This window comes from Canis lupus, chromosome 9 (genome assembly GCF_011100685.1).
Source record: "Canis lupus familiaris isolate Mischka breed German Shepherd chromosome 9, alternate assembly UU_Cfam_GSD_1.0, whole genome shotgun sequence".
NCBI classification, from domain to species: Eukaryota; Metazoa; Chordata; class Mammalia; order Carnivora; family Canidae; genus Canis; species Canis lupus.
The window spans coordinates 12029784-12051772 of NC_049230.1; the positions used below are offsets into that span (position 1 = coordinate 12029784).

General features: G+C 47.3%; 1 protein-coding gene and 1 long non-coding RNA gene across 4 annotated transcripts in view; one reads left to right on the forward strand and one right to left on the reverse strand.

The window, feature by feature from the left end:
• Positions 1-387: 387 nt before the first annotated feature.
• On the reverse strand, positions 388-5841 carry LOC102154925. Of its 2 annotated transcripts, XR_005364287.1 has the most exons (3): positions 5491-5841; positions 2115-2888; positions 388-1557 (listed from the first exon to the last, which is right to left on the reverse strand). It is a non-coding gene; the product is annotated as an uncharacterized LOC102154925 (long non-coding RNA). The 2 variants fall into 2 exon arrangements; XR_005364286.1 differs by having other exon boundaries at positions 388-2888.
• An 11817-nt stretch (positions 5842-17658) lies between these two features.
• The window catches only part of RGS9 (regulator of G protein signaling 9), a 69018-nt gene continuing 64687 nt past the window's right edge, over positions 17659-21989 (forward strand). The window contains exon 1 of one of the 2 annotated variants that reach the window (XM_038546791.1): positions 17659-17792. In XM_038546791.1, coding sequence (XP_038402719.1) covers positions 17736-17792 — 57 coding nt within the window. In that variant the 5' untranslated portion in view covers positions 17659-17735. The remainder of the gene's footprint in view (positions 17793-21989) is intronic. The other variant, XM_038546792.1, reaches the window with a different exon arrangement.

A 21989-nucleotide genomic window follows, 5' to 3' on the forward strand; every position in this document is an offset into this window, starting at 1 on the left:
CCAGGACCCAGAGATCATGACCTGAGCTGAAGGCAGATGCTTAACCGACTGAGCCATCCAGGTGCCCCTGGATGCTTGATTTTATTTGCTAATATTTTACTGAAGATTTTGCATCTATATTCATGAATGAGGGCTTTTTGTTTTATGTTTCCTTTCCTGACACCAATCAGTTCCCCAGTTTTCTGACACCAACTAGGTGTCTAACAATTCAATTCAGTTCTGACACTGCCTGAAGTTAGCGTCAGACTCCACACATTTAAGGCTCAGTCCTACAAGACAGCCCCTACTTTAGATGCCAGTGTAAGTCCCAGGTCACCAGGACTTCTGATGACTGGCTGTAAATCCACAGCACCCCATGCACATGGTTCAGTAACTCACTAGACCAACTCACAGAACTCACAAAAGTACTTTATTCACTATTACCAGTTGATTTGAATGGATACAATTTAGGAACAGCCAAGTGGCAGAGATGCACAGGGGAAAGTACAGGAGGGTGGGTGGTGTGTTTGGAACTTCTAAGCTCTCTCAGGGTGAGCCACCCTCCCAGAACCTGGATGTGTTCACCAACCCTGAAGCTTCCTGAACCCATTGTTTACAGGTTTTTATGGAGGTTTCATTATGTAGGCATGATTGTTCAAATCATTGGATATACGTGACTAACTCTAGCCCCTCTCCCCTCCGTAGAGGTCAGGGGATGGGGCTGAAACTTCCAACCTTCTAGTCAAGCCTTGGTCTTTCTAGGTATCAGCCCTCAGGGCCTCCAGCCACCAGCCATCTCTTCAGCATCCAAAAGACACTCAACACTGCTGAGATTACAAGGGTTTTGTGCCAGGAACCTGGACAAAGACAAATCTTCACTCATTTCCAAGGGCAGTAAGATGTAGGGTAAGCTCTGAGGGAGTGAGATCAGTGACCAGTATTTTTAGTCCAGCCTGGCAGAGACCATCTTAGCATCTCCTCCCACTGCTAGGACTGCGCATCTTGTTGTAGCTTGGTGGTCCCAGCCTTCTGCATCCCCATTCCCCAACTCTCCACATGCCCAAACCTCCTGCCTCTTACCCCACTATCTCCCCAAGAGCTTCTAAAACAATTGCAGCACCCTCTGCACTCGGTGGGTGAGGTTTCCACAGGAGTCTGGCATCCTCTTGGAAAATAATCAGGAACTATTGTGGTGTGAGCAGCTCCAGTATCTGCTTTTCCACGTGAATGTCTGGATTCAGCCTTTCATAAAAGAGCTCTTGGAGCCTGCTCAAAATCTCATAGATTGTTGGCATCACCTGGTATGAGAATGTTCTAAAGCACTGACATAAGATCTCTTGCCTGGTGTTATTTTCCTGGTTGCATTTCTGCCCCCAACAGTTGTCTTTTTCCACCCTTCTCTTGCTCAGGTGGAGGATGGGGATCCTAGGATCCTAGGTTCTTGGGTCCTTTTTGAGTATTCATTTGTCAGATGGGTACTGTTGAGGTCAAACCCCAAAAACCAGCTCTTCAAATTCCTGGAGATGCTCTTTAGGGCCACTCTTCAAGTATGTTATGACCAATGTAGATAAATGACAGCTGTTGTTTGAAGCACATATAAAATATACAGAAAGCCAGTCACTACTGGAATTTATCATTAGAAATGGGAGAAAATACCTAAGAGCTATCTAAATAATTATAGCTATATTGCAACAATGGGCAAATGGAATTTTGACTCTGTACCTAATGGAGTTGAAGGGTCTTATCTGATTAGAAAAGTATATGCAGTTAGTCTTAACATCAAGTAGTGTCATAAAGGAAAGTTGAGTAAATAGATAAACACAGGTTTTGGTTCTTGGATGGGTTAAATGGGTGTTGGAGGAAATCATCAAGAGGACACTGATTACCAGTTGACCCTCAGGCTGGACCTGCGCAATTGGGTCCCTCACCCTTAGAGTATACATTCTGCCTTCTGTTCCCATGGTGGGAGCCATTTTCAAGGATGTAACCTTGAGACAGCAATGTGTGTTAAGATCATCTGGACAGTACACATGACCGATCATCCCCATTAAGGCTTCTGAATAGTTTTTAAGACTCTGGTGGGTGGATGCAATTTACTCATCTTACCACCACCCATGACAAGCCTTGCTTATTACCTGGCAATCTGCGCTTTGCCTTTGGTCCCTCCTTGCGCTGTGTATGGAGAACAGTTTCAGATTTCACCCAGGAAGCTCCCAAGGCTTCGAACCAACAACAGGGCCAATAGACACTTAAACTTCAAAGGGAGCCTTTTTTAAAAAAAAGAATTTATTTATTTATTCATGAGAGACACAGAGAGGCAGAGACACAGGCAGAGGGAGAAGCAAGCTCCCTGCGTGGAGCCCGATGCGGAACTTGATCCCAGAACCCTGCGTCACGACCTGTGACAAAGGCAAATGCTGAACCACTGAGCCACCCAGGTGTCCCAATACTTAAACTTTAGAAAGAGATCAAATATATAGAATGAAATCTCAATCATCAAGAGAAAGGACAAAGAGGCTATTTGAAAGGACCTCAAATCCTAACTCGGTGATCAGGGTGCAACTTCAAGGAGGGACAGCTGGAGAGAAGCTGTTAACAGAAGAGCTTAAACCAAGTTAATTGCTTTGTACTCTAGCTTGATAAAGAATATGGGAAGAGAGTCTCTGAAAGGGATATTCAAAAAGACAAATTTTTATCTTGCCTCTAGCACCATGGGAGAGAGTGCCTTTTACCCATGGAAATAAATATCTAGCCGTTCTGATAGGTTTATCTGTGGAGCGAAGACACCTGATGCCATTAAACTTGGCTAGCATTCTTCTTGTTGATTTCATGCTAGTTGTCTTCCATACAACACACCCTAGTGTAACAGTCTGGTCCCCCACGTAGATCTTCTTTCAGGAAGGTACACCCTGTTGGCAAATAATATCATCCAGATGACTGAAAATTATTATTTTTCACTAGAAAGGAATTCACTCACACTCTAGGTTTATACATCAGTCCCTTTTGAGTTTGGTGAGCATTAGTCTGTGTCCTGAAGCCTGCTTATCTCTGTGCAAACTAGTGAAACTAGGTTTCTGGCCCTACACAATGGAGCCAGGGCACTCCAACCTATTTTTACCCTCATCTTTAGGCAGGTTTTGCTCGAAATTGCAAATTCAGTAATGTCCTAGGAAGTTACTTCAAAGCTCTATCTGACAGAAGTTTGTGCCAAATACATGAAACTACCTCATTAAGAGCTTATTCAGTAACTTCAGTAACTAAGTAATCCTGAGCAAAGTTCAAGACAACCCTTGTATTACATTTTATTCTATGTTACTGCAAGTTTCCAGTGAATGTCACTTAATGTCATACATACAACTCCCTTAAATGGTTTTTAGCTACATTCTATTTAAAGTAGGTCCTTCTAGGAGTCCATGAACAAATTTCCTCAGTTTGTCATTAAGGTGGCTTAACTGTAGAATTTTCACTAGGAACAATTCATGGGCTTTTTTTTTTCCCCCCTTAAATTATTCCCATTGTTTTATAACTATATATTGACAGTATTTTGCTCAATAATATTGAGATATTATTCACTGTCCATGACCTATGTAGGAGGAAAGCCAAAGAGGGTTTACTTCCTTTTCCAAATGTTACATGGTTTGCAATACTTGTTAATTATGGACCATTTTCTCAAACACCAACTAGCCTTCCTAAAATCCAGTGAGATGATTAAAAAAAAAAAAAAAAAAAAGTACTTCTGAAATTTGAGAAGGGGGAGTGCCTTCTGAGCAGGTCTGTGTCCAAGTGAATGATCTGTCAGTATTTCCCAAAATGTGTTCTGGGAAAAACAAAACAAAACAAAACAAAACAAAAAGAAAACACCACCCCCCCCTCCACTGGAGAGCTATTAATAGGGTGTTACTCAAAAATCTCTGTGATCAAAATGCTTGAGAAACAGGGGGCTAAACAAAGTCAGATGAATTAATCCATTACTGCAGCACTTTTCAGAACAGTTCAGTGTTTTTACTAGTAACTGTGCCAATTGACCCTACTCCAAATCCAACACTGAACCTGCCCATGATGGTAAGCACATCATGGTAAAAGCTTTAAGTGAGGGCAGCCCCAGTGGTGTGGCGGTTTAACGCCGCCTGCAGCCTGGGGCGCGACATCCTGGGGTCTCGGGATCGAATCCCGATCGGGCTCCCTGCGTGGAGCCTGATTCTCCCTCTGTCTGTGTCTCTATGAATTAAAAAAAAAAAAAAAAAAAAAAAAAAAGCTTTATGTGAAATATTCCACAACACGATCTTCTAAGACAGCAGCAAGGGTGAATCTGCTTCACCAAAGAACCCATCCCACTCCCAACCCCCTAAGGTCAACACAGGGCGGGCCTGAAGGCAGACGCTATCCTCCCCTTAAAACCCAAGACAGGGGGGATCCCTGGCTGGTGCAGCAGTTTAGCGCCTGCCTTTGGCCGGGGGCGCGATCCTGGAGTCCCGGGATCGAATCCCACGTCGGGCTCCCGGTGCATGGAGCCTGCTTCTCCCTCTGACTGTGTCTGTCTCTCTCTCTCTCTCTCTCTCTCTCTCTCTCTCTCTCTGTGTGACTATCATAAATAAATAAAAATTCAAAAAAAAAATAAAAAAAAAACCCAGGACAATCGAAAGATGAATGGATAAAGAAGATGTGGTCTATATATACAACGGAATATTCCTCAGCCATTAGAAACGACAAATACCCACCATTTGCTTCGACATGGATGGAACTGGAGGGTATTATGCTGAGTGAAAAGAGTCAAAAGAGTCAATCGGAAGGACAAACATTATATGGTCTCATTCATTTGGGGAATATAAAAAATAGTGAAAGGGAATAAAGGGGAAAGGAGGAAAAAATGAGTGGGAAATGTCAGAAAGGGAGACAGAAATGAGAGACTCCTAACTCTGGGAAACGAACTAGGGGTGGTAGAAAGGGAGGTGGGGGTGACCGGGTGACTGGCACTGAGGGGGGCACTTGATGGGATGAGCACTGGGTGTTATGCTATGTGTTGGCAAAGTGAACACCAATAAAAAATAAATTAAAAAGCAAAACAAAACAAAACACCCAGGAGAGGGGCACCTGGGCGGCTCAATGATCGAGCGTCCGCCTTGAGCCCAGGGTGTGATCCTGGAGACCCGGGATGGAGTCCCACGTCGGGCTCCCTGCATGGGGCCTGCTTCTCCCTCTGCCTGTGTCTCTGCCTCTCTCTCTCTCTCAGGAATAAACAAAACCTTTTTTTTTTTTTTTTTTAAGTATACGAATAAAAATAAAATCGAGGACAATGGAGTTCAAGTGCTCAGGCAGTCTGTGGGTGGCAGGGAGACCAGGAACCCGCCGCGGCGAGCGTAGGGGGATGTTCTGAGCCTTCCCCCTCCCCTCCCGCAGGGCGGGCACTCACGCCCCTCCAGCCGGCACCTGCCCCTCCTCCCGGCCGCCGTGCCTCCCGGCGGGACCCGACTCCCGTCTCCCCGACCCGGACACGATGAACTACTAAGGCACCTGCTTCTGTTCCCGTTACCAGCCTGTTTTAAGTGGACAAGGAGGTCGTGGTCTCACGTAGGCGGGATCGGGCCCTGAACTTCACCGCGAAGGCCTCGAGAAGTCATCCCAAGGGCACAAGCCCACGGCTCCGGGTCTCCGAGGGGCTCATCCCGAGGCATCACTCGGGGACAGAGGCCCCGGCGCCACGGCTTCAGGGTGGCCGCTCCGGGAAGCCCCCCAGCTCCGCGGCGTGAGGGTCCCTCCGAGCTGGCGCCCCGCCTTCTGGGGCCCGCGCCCACCTCGCTCGCCTCCGCAGAGCTGGGAGCCCGAGAGCGGCCATCGGGGAACACCGCTTCCCGCTCCGGCGGGCGGAGCAGAACCGGAAGTGGCCCCCGGCGGAAGTCCCTCCTCCGAGAGTCGCGTTTCCTCTCTAGGACCTTGGAGGTCTCCTTGCCTCTATGGTCTGGTCGCCTGGCCGCGGTTTGGCGGGAAGGAAAAGGGGGCGCCGGCCCCGCGCGGTGGAGCCCTGATCTGTGTCTGTGGGGGCACCCTACTGGTCCTTTTGACGTGTGCATCCGGCAGCATTACTGATAGAGTTATCCTCACGATTTAGAAAAATGGAGATATGGGCTTCATAATGAGGCACCCCGGAATGTCTCAACAGTTTTCTAGCTGATTTTTTTTTCTCTTTTAAAGAATGCGCTTTATTTTTATTTATTTATTTTTAAGAGTAAGCTCTATGCCCAAGGTGGGGCTTGAGCTCACAACCCCGAGATCAAGAGTGTCATGTTCTACTGAATGAGCCAGCCAGGTGCCCCTCTAGCTGTTTTTTATTTTTATTTTATTTTATTTATTTATTTATTTATTTATTTTATTATTTTATTTTAAGATTTTATTTATTTATTCATGAGAAACACAGAGAGAGAGGCAGGGACACACAGAGAGAGGCAGGGACACAGACTGGATCTCCAGCCCGGGGTCAAGCCCAGCCAAAGGCAGACACTCAACCACTGAGCCTCCGAGGCATCCCTCTAGCTGTTTATCATTATCATTATTATTATTATTATGGATACACACATACCTTTTTTGTTGGCATGAAATCTACCTTTAATATGATAACACGGGTGAAGGGACCATAAATGATTTTTTTAGAAAGGTTTTACATAGGAAGTACCTTTTGAATTTGAACCCCAGGCGGGGGCTAGACCTCCTGCTTCTCTCTTCTCTAAGACCCAGCCCTTTGTCCCCTAACACTGCAGGGATCATTGGGCACACCTGTCCTTCCCCACCCCCAGGGTCCCTAACTGGCTCATCTGATGATTCAGAGCTTGGTGTTGAATCAACTTTTATATGCTCTCTTACTTAGAGTTTCTGCTCTAGAAAGGAGAAAGGGAAGATGATGCAAATATAAATACAGAATCTAATAAAATCAGAATTGTCTAGGTTTTTTTTTTTTTTCAGAATTGTCTAGGTTTATTTTATTTTTTAAGATTTTATTTATTCATGAGAGACACACACACAGAGGCAGAGACATAGGCAGAAGGAGAAGCTGCCTCCCCGCGGGGAACCTGATGGGGAACTCGATCCCAGGATCTCAGATCATGATCTGAGCTGAAGGCAGACACTCAACCACTGAGCCACCCAGGTGCCCCTATTTTATTCTTATTTTTACAAAAGATTTTACTCATTTATTTGAGAGGGAGAGAGAGAGAGCTTGGTTGCACACTAGCAGTGGGAAGGGCCAAGGTGAGAGGGAGAAGCAGACTCCCTGCTGGGCAGGGCACCCCGCCCGCGTCTGATCCCAGGACCCAGAGATCACAATGCGATCACAACCCAATCCCAAGGCAGATGCCTAACTGAGCCACCCAGGTGCCCCAGAATTATCTAGGTTTAAACATAATAGCATCTAACACAAATAAGGATGTGGTGAGATAGGTTTATTCTGGCAAACAGAATGTAAATATGCAATCCTGTTGAAAAACTACCTGGCATCCTATATCAAGAGCAATTTAATGTGTTTTAGGTTCCACCCAGTGAGATACCATCTATGGAAAATTTATCCCAAGCAGAGAATCCAAGAGGAAGAGCTGCACTCCTGAAATGATTCTGCAGTGGACAACTGCTGATTTTCCTTGCCCAATAACCAGTTTTCTTTTTTTTTCTGGTTTTGACACTATGATTTTTTTTTCTGGGGGGAAACCACCTAAGCCTCAGTCTACTTCTGGGGTGGGCACATGACCCAGTTCTGGCTAATCAGGATAGCCCAGCATGGCCGGGCAGTAAGATACAAAGTCAGAGCCTGGCTGCCAGGTTCCCAGGCCTGGTTCTGCTGCTTAGTAAGTGAATGGACTTCAGCTTGTTTTTTACCTTCTCTGAGTCTCACTTACTTATTTGTTGAATGGGGATATTAATGATAGACATCTGCTTCATAGGGTTGTGGTGGGAATTAATGAATGAAGCAGGTGTACTAATGCTGGTTATGGACAACTATTATCACTGTTTGCCTCTGAGCAAGCCCTTACCGCCATTCCCTTTTTTACTCTTCCTTTTGCCTCTCGGATTCGCAATATCATGTTCTACGTGATCCTAGAATTATATCTTTCTTTCCCATCGGAAATACCCTAAAGGGAGGACTGTATCTTTATTCATCCTCATACCATAGGTGTTTAACACAGCATCCCACTCCCAGCCATGGTGCTCGAGAAAGGCTTAGTTGGACAAAACTGAATATTCTCCAACACAGAGCACAGAAAGTAGGAATAGTTACTGAAAATGTAATAAATGCTAGATGATAAAATGGAAGTAGAGAAAGCCACATGAAGCTAGAAAACTTTTCTTACAAAAAATGGCCTGATTCCTGGGGATTACAGATTCCATTTTATCTTGGCCAGAGACTTGTTCTCATATAGCAGGCAAATGAGTTCCAGCAGTAGACTGGTACCTAAGGTGGACTTTGGGAATTATTGTTTCCTTTTCCTGACTTAGAATGCATCTCTTTCCTTGGAGATGGTTGGGAGAAATGAGCATTGCCTTGAGAGAGATCAAATCCACTCTCAGGATATTAGATACCACCCTGTAAATCCAATACTCGTATGCAAAATTCACACAGATAATGCAAAGTGGAGAGGGAGCTTAAGAGGGGAAGGCTTCATTAGGTTATAGGGAGAGGGTAGATGAGGTCAGCCAGGAAAACTTTCTTTTTTAAAAAATTTATTTATTCATGAGTGACAGAGAGAGGCAGAGACACAGGCAGAGGGAGAAGCAGGCTCCACATAGGGAGCCTGATGTGGGACTCGATCCTGGGTCTCCAGGGTCACACCCTGGGCTGAAAGCAGGTGCTAAACCGCTGAGCCACCCGGGCTGCCCCCAGGAAAACTTTCTGATGGGTAATTGCCTAATCTCTGATGGTAACGCTGGATGAGTTATAGCAAAATCCATTTCTCTGTCATATGGCCTTGGAGACCCAAAAAGTCTTAGAGTTGGAAGAGATGGACAGATTTATATAGTTTACTACTAAATGTGATGTAGATCTCATCTTAGATCATGGTCATGTAAACTATGAACACTCCAATGACACTCAGTTTCCCGGTCCAAGAGATAACCTATTTAGTGTATGCACAATTCTAATTGCTAGAAAGTTTTCCCACTGAGTCTGAAAACTGACCTCTGTGCTCTGGAGCTGAAATGTAACACAGAGTTTGGAGATAAAGAGGAAGGATAGTTTTATTACTTTGCCTGGCAAAGGAGGGCATAGCAGGCTAATGCCTTCAAAACTGCAGACCCACTTGGGGTAAAAAGCTGAAGGCTTTTATAGAAAAATACAGGATCTGGGCAGTTTCCATAGGAATCCAGTCCGTAATGCCAGCTGGGTTGGTCACATCTTCAAGGTGGTGTCATCACTAGTGCCGGTGATGCCAGCCATTTGAGTCTCATTACCAAGTATACATTGAGGTCAATAGGATGTCAATATCGACACCAAGTTCCTGGAAGAAAAGATTCCACAGAAAAATAATTGAAGGGGAGCAGGAGGCTTTAAAAATGAGGAAGAGAAAAAAAAGTTTAAGTCAAACTTTGCTGAAGCATTAGTGTGCCCATTTTATTTATTTTTTTTAAAAGATTTTATTTATTTATTCATGAGGGACACAGAGAGAAGGAGAGGCAGAGAGACACAGGCAGAGGGAGAAGCAGGCTCCACGCAGGGAGCCCGATGTGGGACTCGATCCCGGGTCTCCAGGATCAGGCCCTGGGCTGAAGGCGGCGCTAAACCGCTGAGCCACCCGGGCTGCCCCAGTGTGCCCATTTTAATTTCCATCCATCTCTATGTGTCTGTAGTGGTTTCACTAATTCCTCCTTACCTAACTATGCCCCAATTCAGATTTTGCTAATCCTTAGCACTCTTTGGTGCTACACCAGAGAAGGACTTCCGACTCCCATCCAGTATATATGCGGTCACTAATGTCACATCAGTACAAGCATTTACACCACAGATATTGGCAATGCCACAAATCAGATCGACCTCCTGCCAAAACCAAAACCAAAATCCAAATCGAGAAACCACTACTTACAAGGCACCGGCTGCCCTTATTCTTGGTGAAACTCATTGATGAGTTGGGGGATATAAGATAATCCTCAATTATCTACAACCCAAAGTCATGAGTGGAAAATACATGGTATAGACTCAACCAGGAAGGAGTGAGGAGCAGGGACGCATCCCCTTTGATGGATGGTGCAAGTTGATCTGGATTCTGATGGAAGGCAGCAGAGAGCCTTTCATTTGTCAAATACACGCACAAAGGGATTATCAGCAGAATGACTGGCAAGAGAAAAGACATAATGGTGAAAAAAGTCCACGACATGCTGGAGAAAAAGCAAATTTCAGGCCCGGCTAGAAAAGGACCCTCATGTTGAGGAGCAGTGAAACCATGGTTTGAAAAATCAGATTGGGCCTGACCCTGAAAGAATGAACTTTATGAGGGAGGTGAATGAGAGCCACTAAAACTTTTTGAGAAAGGGAGGCACGTTCTAATAGCCAATGGCTTGGGAAAATTAATTCTCTGGGTTTGCACTTTTAAAAATTGAGGTATAATTCACGTACCATAAATGTTGCCTTCTGGAGTGTACGGTTCAGCAGTTTTAGTAAATTCGCGAGGTCATGCAACCATCACCAGCTGTCTAATTTCAGAACATTTTCATCACCCAAAAAGAAACTCCATACTCACTAGCAGCCACTCCTCATTCCTTCCTGTTTGAAGGTTTTGTACTTTTCACAAAACACCAAGTCTGGTATCTGTAAAGTGGCCTCAGGTTTGAACCCAGAAGGACTGGCTGCCAAAGAGAAACAGAGAGAGGGAAAGCAGAAAAGGCTTTTCCACGGTTCAGGTGATGTATCCAGACATCTCTCTGCCTCTATCTCTCTTTGTCTCTCTATCTAACTAGAGAGAAAGAGAAGAAGGAAAGAAGGGAGAGAAAGCATTTTTAGACGCACACCTGGGAGCAAAGAGAAATGAACAGGGGTGAAGTAGTTTTCAAATGCAATATCTGAAAAAAGTGGAAATTATAGAGGCTAAAAGATATTCTTGCAGGGGTTAATGTTTTTATTTTCTTTGTGGGCTGTCTTCTCATACCCTTTCAGGCATTGTAGTTCCTGGGGAAACCAAGGGGAAAGCAGAAGGGGCCCGGATTTTGAAAAATCCCTTGTTTTGGAAAGCCTGGAAAAAGACATTTGCTCTCTGCTGCCCTCTGGTCTCTTCAAGAAAGACGGTGATGGCTGCTGGCAGCAGGAAGAGGGGCTGGGCACCTGGGCTGTGGTGCCCGAGCCACCTGCACAGGCAGGGGGATAGTCCAAGTGTCAGTAGAGGAACTGGGGGGCTGGCGTGCAGGCGGTTTCAGCATCCTCACAGGATGGGCCTGGCATGTCTGACAACAGAAGAGGGTTTCAGTGAATCCAAGACTACTGGGGAGTGCCGAGTGGTGCATTTTCCTGGGGTCTTTCTTGCCTCTCATCCCCACCCCTCTTGATCACTTGTGACAGGAATGGCTGGGGTATGTAGATGGTGGCCCTCAGCACTTTTTTTTAGTTTTTTTTTTTTTTAATTTAAATTCAATTTAGTTAACAGTGTATTATTAGTTTCAGTGGTAGAATTTAGTGATGCATCAGCTGCATCTGACATCCAGTGCTTATCACATCATGTGTCCTCCTTAAAGCTCATCACCCAGTTACCCCATCCCCCCACCCATCTCCCTTCCAGCAACCCTCAGTTTGTTTCCTATGATTAAGAGTCTCTTATGGTGTGCCTCCTTCTCTGTTTTTTTTTTTAAGATTTTATTTATTTATTCATGAGAGACACACAGAGAGAGAGGGAGAGAGGGAGGAGAGAGAGAGAGAGAGAGAGAGAGAGAGAGAGGCAGGAGAAGCAGGCTCCATGCAGGGAGCCCGACGTGGGACTCGATCCCGGGTCTCTAGGATCACGCCCTGGGCCGAAGGCGGCGCTAAACCGCTGAGCCAACTGGGCTGCCCTCCTTCTCTGTTTTCATCTTAATTTTTGTTTTTCCTTTCCTTACCCTACGTTCATCTGTTTTGTTTCTTAAATTCCATATATGAGTGACATCCTATGGGCATTCTGCACTTTTGAATGTCTGTTACTTGGAATCCCATTGTTGGGGTGGCTGGTTTAGGTTCTGAGGGGTGTTGCTTTGCAGGGAGCACTAAATCTCACTCTGCCAGCCTTGGGGCTGATGGAGCTTTTTATTCTACTTAGAATACTAAAGTCATAGGATTTTAAAATTAGGAGAGGACTTCTGAATTCATCAAATCTGATGCTTTCTTATTACTAATAAGAAACTAGTGAATCAGAGAGATTAGGTGACTTGATCAGAGATTAGGTGATTTGATCCAACTAATTCATAGTGACAGAAAGGGTGGTTGCCTAGGGATGGCAGGGAGGGGGGTCGCAAAGGCAACCTCTGGGGGTTTTGGGTATGTCCCCTACTTGATCATAGGTGTGGTTTCACATATATGGTATATAACTTATAAAATTGTATGTTTTAAATACGGTGCTTTTTGGTGTGTGTCAATTGCACCTCAATAAATCTGCCTAAAAAAAGTCACACATCCTATGAGAAATAGAGCAGGGCCCAGAACACACATCTTGTGCCTTAAGGCCTTCACACCTCCCCTTAGCCCCAACACTGTCTTAAAACCAAAGCCTACTTCGAGTTGTGAAAAGTGCCTTTTCTCTTAATGTCATTTTTAAAAACTCCACAGTTCCAAATTTACTGTAATGTAAAGTAATAGCACCCTTTACCAGAAAGTAGCAGATGTCATTCTTAAGTTCCAGCATGACCCGGTCCATAGATAGACAGCCGTGTGCCCCAAAGAGTTGGAAGGAAGGGGGGGGACCAAGCAAGATGTGGTTTTGTACTGTTTACCTGTTTATCTCTGGTGATCCATGTGAAAGGTATGATCTCTGGGTGTATCCAAACAATGTAATTTAGGATAAAAAAGATAAAGAATAGGGTTTTCATAGGAATGTACTTCATGATATATTGTACTTTTGATGGCTTCTAATGGGCCAAGATAATTTCTGAGCAATCCCTGGATGTGGAAGAGGCAGGGAACCTTCCACAAAGGTTCCAAGTCTTTTTCTTCCACTCTCCCCAATCAAACAGCCAGAGCCACCAGGTGTGGCCAGCTTGCTGAGGTCTAAAATAGTTTCTTTGTGTTGAAGGTGAAAGTACAGAGAGAAGGGGGTGTGTGTCTCACCCACACTTCGCTTTATTACTGAACCAGAGCTGACCAATGGGTGCACAGAAAGATTCTATCTGGCTGGTCTGGTAGGCTCACTGTGGGAAAAGAAGGGCCTCTGGTTTCCCTACAGAATATATTTTCATGAGCTATTGCCTCTCTAGCAGGTGCTAGGAAGAAACATTCATGCATGTAAGATGTTTTTTCTCTAAATGATTTGGTAGGATTGCAAATGCAATCCTCATAACAAATTCAAACAAGACAAAATTATATGAAATGCAAACAAGGGGTAGTTGGCCAGGAAGTCAGATGAGTTCAACATGATTTCTGTCTGAGTCAGGGAGACATCTGTGCAGGTAGGGGAGGGGCTGTTACTGGGGGACATAGGATCAACTCTGGGGGTAAGGGGCACAGGATCAACTGGAGGACACAGGATCAACTCCGAGAACTAGCCTCTGGGCTTCTGTGTTATCAAAGACATTTAGCATTTCATGCTGCTATTTCACAGTTTACCTACCCCATGTCCCTCCCACCTCTGAGTCCTTTGCCCTCGTTTGCATGGCTTTGTGCTCCAGGAGGCTGACCCCAGCAGGCTGACCCCAACAGGATGCATCATCCAGGCTCCGCTGCCCCCTGGTTTCTGGTCAGAACTGAGCAATGGGAGGCATCAGGAGGGAGCAAGTCAGAGTATTCTTCTGGCATCCTATCTAGCAATGGCTGTGTCCCTCTAAGACGACAGCTCTGCAAGGCAGCCCTTCCAGTGGGGCTCTGGCCTCCCAGCCCTTTTTGTCTGGATAGTAACAGTGGTTTCTTTCTTTATGTGTGTGTGTTTTCAAAAAATATTTTATTTATTTATTTGGCAGAGGACAAGCAAGAGGAGCAGCAAAGGAAGAGGGAGAAGCAAGCTCCCCGCTGAGCGGGGAGCCCCATGGATGCCAGGCTAGATCCCAGGGTCCTGGGATTATGACCTGAGCTGAAGGCAGATGCTTAACCAACCAAGCCACCCAGGTGCTCCTGGATAATAGCAGTGGTTTCCATGTTTGTCATTCTCTGGGTGCCTTGACATCTTTTAGGGGTTACCTTAACCCTGCCCCACCTCTGAGAAGAACCTTCATGATGTCTTTACCTGGAAGTGATATGATATATCCATCATGTGGGAATAAACTATTTAACATTCTGACTCCTTTCCTGATCTGGGAGCTGGGAGCATGGCTTTCTAAAGTCTTATCTCCTCAGCACTTAGAACAGTGAACTGAGGTAAACTGTTGAGCTGGCCAGGGACATTTTACTGGGAGGTGACCTTAGACCTGGCTTTTAAGGGACACTGCCATAGGGATGACCATTGTGCCTGGATAAGGTTTATCCTACAGGGGACAAGGTTCAGGTCCATGTAGATCATATTGAATGGTATCCAGGGCAACATGATCCCAATTTAGGCCCTGAACAACACCTCTTTGTTAATGAGGAGGAGGACTTTGATGACACTGGTGACAACGGTGACGATGATGATGATGGAATGTTCACTTACCTGACTGAGTCATGGGAGGAGCTGATTTTTGTACCATGTCCCTCTACCATTTTGCAAGATAATATTTGCTTTTGAGAGTCCATCCTTTTATTGAGGTATGGTTTATAGACCATATCATGACCCAATTTTAAGAGTACAGTTGGATGAGTTTTGACAATCTTATTTACCTGTGTTACCACTATTCCTGTTAAGATATAGAACATTTCTATCACTCCAGAAAGTTCCTTCATGCCCCTCTCTTCCCCTCTCTATTTAATCCCTGACCCAAAGCCAACTATTTTCTGATTCATGCCCACTTCCCTTTTCCCAGTCTCCCGTGACCTTGTGTCCAATGCATTCCTTGCCACCCTCCTCAAACTATGCTAATCCTTGCCTCTTTGCCTATTCTTTGGCTGTAGTCTGATGTTCCGGCAGTGACCCCTTTTTCTTTTAGGACTCTTTTTCTAGGAAGTCTCTCTGATCTTTTCTACTCAGGCTGCATAAAGTACCCTTCTACAAAATTCTGTGTTGCATTGACTGGACTGCCATTATATATAGATTTGGTTTATAACATATTTTTTGTTCAAGTTCTCCCCCATTACCCCATGAGCTCCTTAACGGGGACTGGATCATATTCTGCTCTGGCACAAGGCCTGGCCTGCAATAGTTTGTTGTTTAAATGAATAGGTGAATTAAATATATTCTTTTCTTTCAGGACATTGTCTCTCAAGTTTTGACACCACATTACATATTTAAGCCTCTCCGGTTGCAAGAAGCAAAGACTCAAGATATGTAAGAGGATTTGTGGAGATTCATGTGCCCTTGGAAAGGCAGGGAGTCAGGTTAGCCCTAGAGACTTCTCTGTCAGCTTCATGGCCCCTTCTCTGCTCCTAAAGCCTGTTTAGTTTCTTTGCTTCTTTTTTCCAATGGGCCGTCCTCTACTCAACTTTCATTTGTTTCCTTAAAACTTCACCTTGAACTTGGCCTCAGCTTCTTCCGGCCCTGACTTGACTTCTCTCTGACTCAAGATGACATTTGTGAAGGTAATAATCAAGCAATCTCATCTAAGCTTTTCAGATCCATATCATGGCCACAGCCTGAGCAGGGACCAGCTGCCAGGTCACATCCTCAGCATCCCTGGTCCAATGTGCTCAGGGTGGGTGGGTCCCACAAAGCAAGGTTGCTCAGTGTGCAGGGCCTAATAGAAGGGATGAAGAGATTGGCAGGCATCGTGTAGTCACTCCTAGCCTATTATTGAGCAAAATCTCAAGTATTTGTCCTGTTTTTGCTCCTAAATCATTTAAGTTTTCTCATCCTTGAACATAGGAAAGCCGTTTTCCTCCTTTCTGCTTAGGAACATCAAAGGTGGAAAGAAACTCATAGTTCACCTGCTCCAGCATATTCCAGGGTGTGTTCTAAGTAAGTTCAGGTCCAATAGGACCTAAGTAAGTTCAGGTCCACTCTATTAAAAAAAAAAGTCATATTTAAATACAGATATTCTAGCACTTTTCTTGGGTTGTAGTTCACACCAGGAACATACTTCCCAGTGGCCTGGTTTGGTTTGTAGGATCTCTGGTCTTCTGCATGGATGGACACCTTGGGTCCTGGATTCTCGAAAGCAAAAGGGAGTTGTAGACCACTCTCAGAGGGGACCAGCCATGGACCCCTTAAAATTGTTTGCAAACTTGAGTCAGTGTTGTGTAGATGTGTGTGTTTTGTATGTGCACCCGTATGTGCACCCATGTGCCCTTGAGCATGTTTCCTGAGACAGTGTCCATAGCTTTCATCTTACATGTGTGACCAAAAATATGGATAAGAACCACTGCTTTGAAGGGACACTAATTGGTGTGCTTTCCTGAGCCAAACTTCTTTTTTTTTAATTTTTTAATTTTTAATTTTTAATTTATAATTTTTTTTGAGCCAAACTTCCAACTCGAACATTTTATCTGCCACAATTGATTGCCATCCAGCTAATATGAAAAAACAAGAAGCTTCACAGACGAAGAGTCTTGCTGATTACTTAGGAAGGTCATTTTTTCATTTTCTAGATATGAAAACTCTTACTAAGGACCAGAGAAGGAAAATATAAGTTTGCTTAGATCAGGCAACTGACCGAGAAGCAACTGTGTCTTTCCTGTCTCTCCTCCCTCCCTTCCTCCCTCCCTCCCTCCCTCCCTCCCTCCCTCCCTCCCTCCCTCCCTCCCTCCCTCCCTTCCTTCCTTCCTTCCTTCCTTCCTTCCTTCCTTCCTTCCTTCCTTCCTTCCTTCCTTCCTTCCATACCTCACCAATCCACTTATGATCTATCTCCCTAAACACTGCTACACATTAGTAGAGGACCAAGCATTGTGTTGTTACACATTTCCCCATTAAGTGATGTAGCAACCCGGGTGTTGGATATGACATTCCAAATTTTTTTACCTTCCAGGTAAGGAAATTAAGGCTTAGAATTTACGAAACTTGCCCAAGGTTGCCCAGCCGGCTGGTGGCAGAGCTGGGATGGTTAAGACCGCGTTTTCCACCGCTCATCAGTGTGGCTGCTTTGTGTCACCTCTGCCCCAGGTGACAAGCCGGCTGTCTGCGACCGAGCCTCCCCGGCGGCGCCCGGGACCGCGGGGCTCACCTGCGGCTCCGCGGGGGCCCCCGGGCGTCGGACCCCGCCCCCTGGCGGCAGGTGGGCGCGGCGCAGCGCGGCGCATGCTAATGAGCCCGCGGCGCGGCGCGCTGATTGGCTGGCGGGGCCCCGCGGCTTTCCCGGGGCGGGGCGGGGCGGGGCGGGGGCCGAGGCCGGCTGGAGGGGCGCCTCCCGCCTCCCGCCTCCCGCCTCCCGCCTCCCGCCTCCCGCCTCCCGCCTCCCGCTTCCCGCCACCCGCCGCCGCCCCCGCCCCGCGCTCCGGGCCGCCCTCCTCCCCCGGGGACGCCGCGGCGCGTGCGGGGCTGGCGGCCGCCTTCGCCGGGGGCTTCCCCTGCTGCCGGCCGCGGGCGTCCTGGCTCCGACTGGGCGCGGGGTCCAGGATGACGATCCGACACCAAGGCCAGCAGTACAGGCCAAGGATGGCATTTCTGCAGAAGGTGAGCGCGGTCGGGGGGCCTGGGCCCGGGGTGCGCGGTGCGCGGTGCGCGGTGCGCGGGGCCCCAACTCCGGGAAGTGTGCGCGGAGATGCTGGGGAGGCGCGGGGCGCGGGGCCGGGAGTGGAGGGCACCCCTGGGGGCCGGTAGTGCTGCTCGCTGTCATTAAATGACTTATTTGCTCCGTGTGTGCGTGTGTGCACGCTCGCGTGTGTTGTAAAGACTGATGGTTAGATGTCCACGGCACCTGTTTGTAGCGGAGACTCTGAAGCCAGGGGCGATGGTCCGCTGGCCGCCGCAAGACAACCTGTTACTCTGGAGAGGAGGGCGCAAGAAGGCGGCTCGGCCGAGGCTGTGTCAGGTGTGAGAGAGGATCCTGGCATTACCATAGGGCTCCCAGATGTCGAATTAACATTTTTGCCATTTCTCTAACCCCCAAGAGTGTGTGTGTGTGTGTGTGTGCGTGTGTGTGGTGTGTACCCAGAGACCGCACAAAGATGGTGTGATTTGTAGGATAAAGGGACACCTTGCTCTCAGCACCCCTAGATGCCTCGTTCAGGTGTGTGTATTGGTGGATCTCGGGTCTGTCTGTGCGGGCAGCAGAACTCAGAGCCTCTCCCTTCCATTGAAAAGGCTTTCTCAGAGCAAGTGGCGCGGCACAGGGTATCCTTCCGGGGGGTGCTTGGGATGTGGCATGTATCTCGTGGGGTGATGCGTTGGGTTCGAACTGGACTTTTGAGATGACTGGTGTCGGGGGGATGGACAAAGGTTAGGTCCCAGATCTCTTGCTCACTCTTCATTCCATCTACAGCCATATTTCACAGTGCAGCGGACGCCTTTTGAGGCTTATCTTGTTGAGTAGAATTAGCTGAATGCTTTGTGACAGTTAAGAGCCCTGCCTTGAGCCCTTGGAGCTTGGCAAACTGCTGTAGTTGGTGACTGTCCTGATTTGGCCAGGGCTTTCAATGCTAAAACCTGCACAGTCCCAGGCACCCCCTGGATGGATACCCTGTGGACACAGTGGGTCACACACGGTCTACCTGCTTCAAGAAGCTTGTGAAGTATTCCAGGTAGTAGAGGTGTGAGGATTGTCCATAAAGCAGAGAGGTGGAGTGTTGTCTCACTCAGAACCCTCTGAGCCTATATTGCAGACCCCTTTATAGTTCCTAAAAGCAGGAGAAACCATCTGTGTCTGTTATCCGAGAGCCATAAATCATCTTCCAGGATCTTTCCAGCACTGCCTTCTTCTCCCAGACAGCGGGGCAGCCCTGGCTTGTGGAGAGGCTCAGAGAGCAAGTCTGGAGACATTCTGTGTTCTGAATCTCGACACTCTTTTCCATCGTGACTGTTATCTGGGAGATTTTCGTCTCTTTACCTGGCCTTCTGACTGGTGTCGTGGTTTCCAGCCTCCCTCCACTACCCACCCCACCCCCTAGCCTGCCTACCTCTACAATATGCTTCATAAACACATTGATTTTCTTTCCTAAACGAATGCCGATCTCCTCAACCTAAACCCTTCCACTGGCTTCTCATGTTCGCAGGATAAAGTGTAACCTGCTCAGCTCAGCCACTCGGGATCCTGCTTCCACTCATCTCTCCATCTCTTTACCTTCCATGGGCCTTCTACGCCTGCTCTCCAGGAAAATAAAACAAAGCAGCCACAGTACATGGAATCTGGCCTCGACAGCCTCCCTACCTTTCTAGGAACCCTGTGCCCTTTCATACATACCCAGGCTCCTCTCCTGGGAACACTCTTTTCCCCCTTCTCACCTGCCAACTTCCCACTCCTCCTCTGGGAAGGCTGGTTCTCCCCAGCCCCTGGAGCAGAGCCACTTCCTTCTCTGCCCCACAGACCCTGCCCACACATCCAGGATGGCTTTTTCCCTTTGCCTTGTGGGGAGGGACCTGCCTGTTGTGTATTCTGGGGCCCCCAGTCAGTCACAGAGCTCCTTAGAGCTGTACTCAGGAGCCCTGCTCCTGGGAGGCGGGGGTCCTTGACAATGAGCCAGCTGAACTAGATGTCCAGCTTTCTGGAGAAGGACCCAGACCAAAGGAATGTGGACATGGGTGCCAGGTCATTCACCGCTCAAGGAATAGTCATTGAAATATTCAGCGAGTATTTATAAAGTGTGCTGTGTCCCCATAGCGGGGACGTATGTGCATTATCCCATCTGGTCCACAAGACAAACATTATCATCACCATTTACAGAAGAGGAAATTAAAGGTCAGAGAGGTGACTTGCCCCAGCCATATAGCCACTAAGTGATGGAACCAGGAAAAATACAGAACTGCTAGTCATCTGTTGCCAAATGTGAATACTATGCTATGGGCTTGGGGTGGAGTGGGGCTGTGGGAAAGCCTGATTTAAGTGCATAGGGGATGTGTTGCCGAGAACCCAAGGATAAATGGGGTTTCTAGGCAGAGAAAGAGAAGGATGTTCTAGGCAGAGGGAATGGCATGTACTGTGTGAGAGTGTGTGTGTGTGACACACGATGGGCCACTCCCTATGGCTGTAGCATGCGTGGGCTCCTGTCCTAGTGCTGGCCTGTCCCCTCTGTGATTTCCAGATCACCATCCCAGCCAGTGCCGGTTGCTGCTGCTCTTGGGACACACCATGGCATTGACTCTCTTGGTGCCATGTGGAGAAGAAGCCTTCGGTTAGATGCCATGCTTTCTGGTGTGGCTCCTGACATCTGCCTTTGCTCGGGAAGGGAGTGCGGAAACAGAAATATTAGGATGTGTGGGCAGAGTATGGTATCTTTTTGTTTGTGTCATTTCATTCAACATGTGTACATAATCGTGCACTGATGTGCTAGGCGCTGTGCCAGATGCCAGAGACACTGTAGGGATTAAGACATGGCCCCTTCCTCCCAGAAAGACAGATGCATAAATAAGGAGAGACGTGTTACCAAGGTCATGGTAGACCTTGTGAGAGGAGATATATATATACACACACACACAAAGATATGCATATACGTATCATACAAAGTGGGGGACGGTCAGTTCTGCCTGGGGTGGGGGGGATCAGGACAGGTGTCATGAGGGGGTTGTAACTGAGTTGAGGTATGAGAAAATGAGTTTTCTTTGCCAGGAGGATGGGAAGATGAGCGACTGTTCAAGGAGATACAAAATGCAGATGCGTGAAACAGCACTCTGGTGTGGGAGAGATGTCAGGGCCTGGGGTGGCAAGAGTTGATGGATGTTAGGAGCCCAGACCTGGGAGCTTTGGACGTCGTGCTGAGGAGTTGGATGCTTTCTGCATTTGGGGAGAAGCTGTTTGATGTTTTAAAATGAGTCAGTTTACGTGCTTGAAGGATGATTGTGATTCGAGGGTCCGGGTGCTCCTCTATGCTGGCTGCACTTAACGGTATGTTGATATCAAGTCCCCATCCTTAGGGTTTCTGATTTGCTTACCAGGTAATTGAATAATTAAGCGCAATGGAACCCAACCATTGGAGTTTTTTTTTTTTTTTTTTTTTAAATTTTTATTTATTTATGATAGTCACAGAGAGAGAGAGAAAGGCAGAGACACAGGCAGAGGGAGAAGCAGGCTCCATGCACCGGGAGCCCGACGTGGGATTCGATCCCGGGTCTCCAGGATCGCGCCCTAGGCCAAAGGCAGGCGCCAAACTGCTGCGCCACCCAGGGATCCCTGGAGTTTTTTTTTTAAAAAAAAGCTTCCAGGCGATTTGACTGTACAGCCGAAGTGAGAGGTCCTGGGACTGTTTGGCAACATTTGGAGACATTTGGGGTTGTCACATCTGGAGACGAGGGTGCTACTGGCATCCAGTGGGTAAAGGTAGAGGGGCTGCTCGCCGTCCCTCAATGCCCGGGACAGCTGGCACTACAACGAAGAATGGCCTGGACCCCAAATGTCAGTAGTGCTGTGGTTGGGGACCCTGAGCTGGGGGTCACACAGGAGGCTGGAGATGTGCCTGTCGAAAGGCAGAAGCCAGACAGGCAGAGCCTGACGGTCCAGAGGGGAGCTTCGATGGTCCCACGAGGCAGGATTTAGTGGGCAGGTAAGACTCATCTCAGGAAAAAAGCAGAGTCCGTGGAAGTTGGCTGCTATTGTCTGGGGCTATCTAGAATGCTTCCCGGGCCTCGACCAAGATGGGAAGAGGAGGATTTGGGGGACGACCACTGAGTACTGATGAGGGTATGGGGTTCAGGAGGGTGCATGCAACCGCGGGGTGAGGT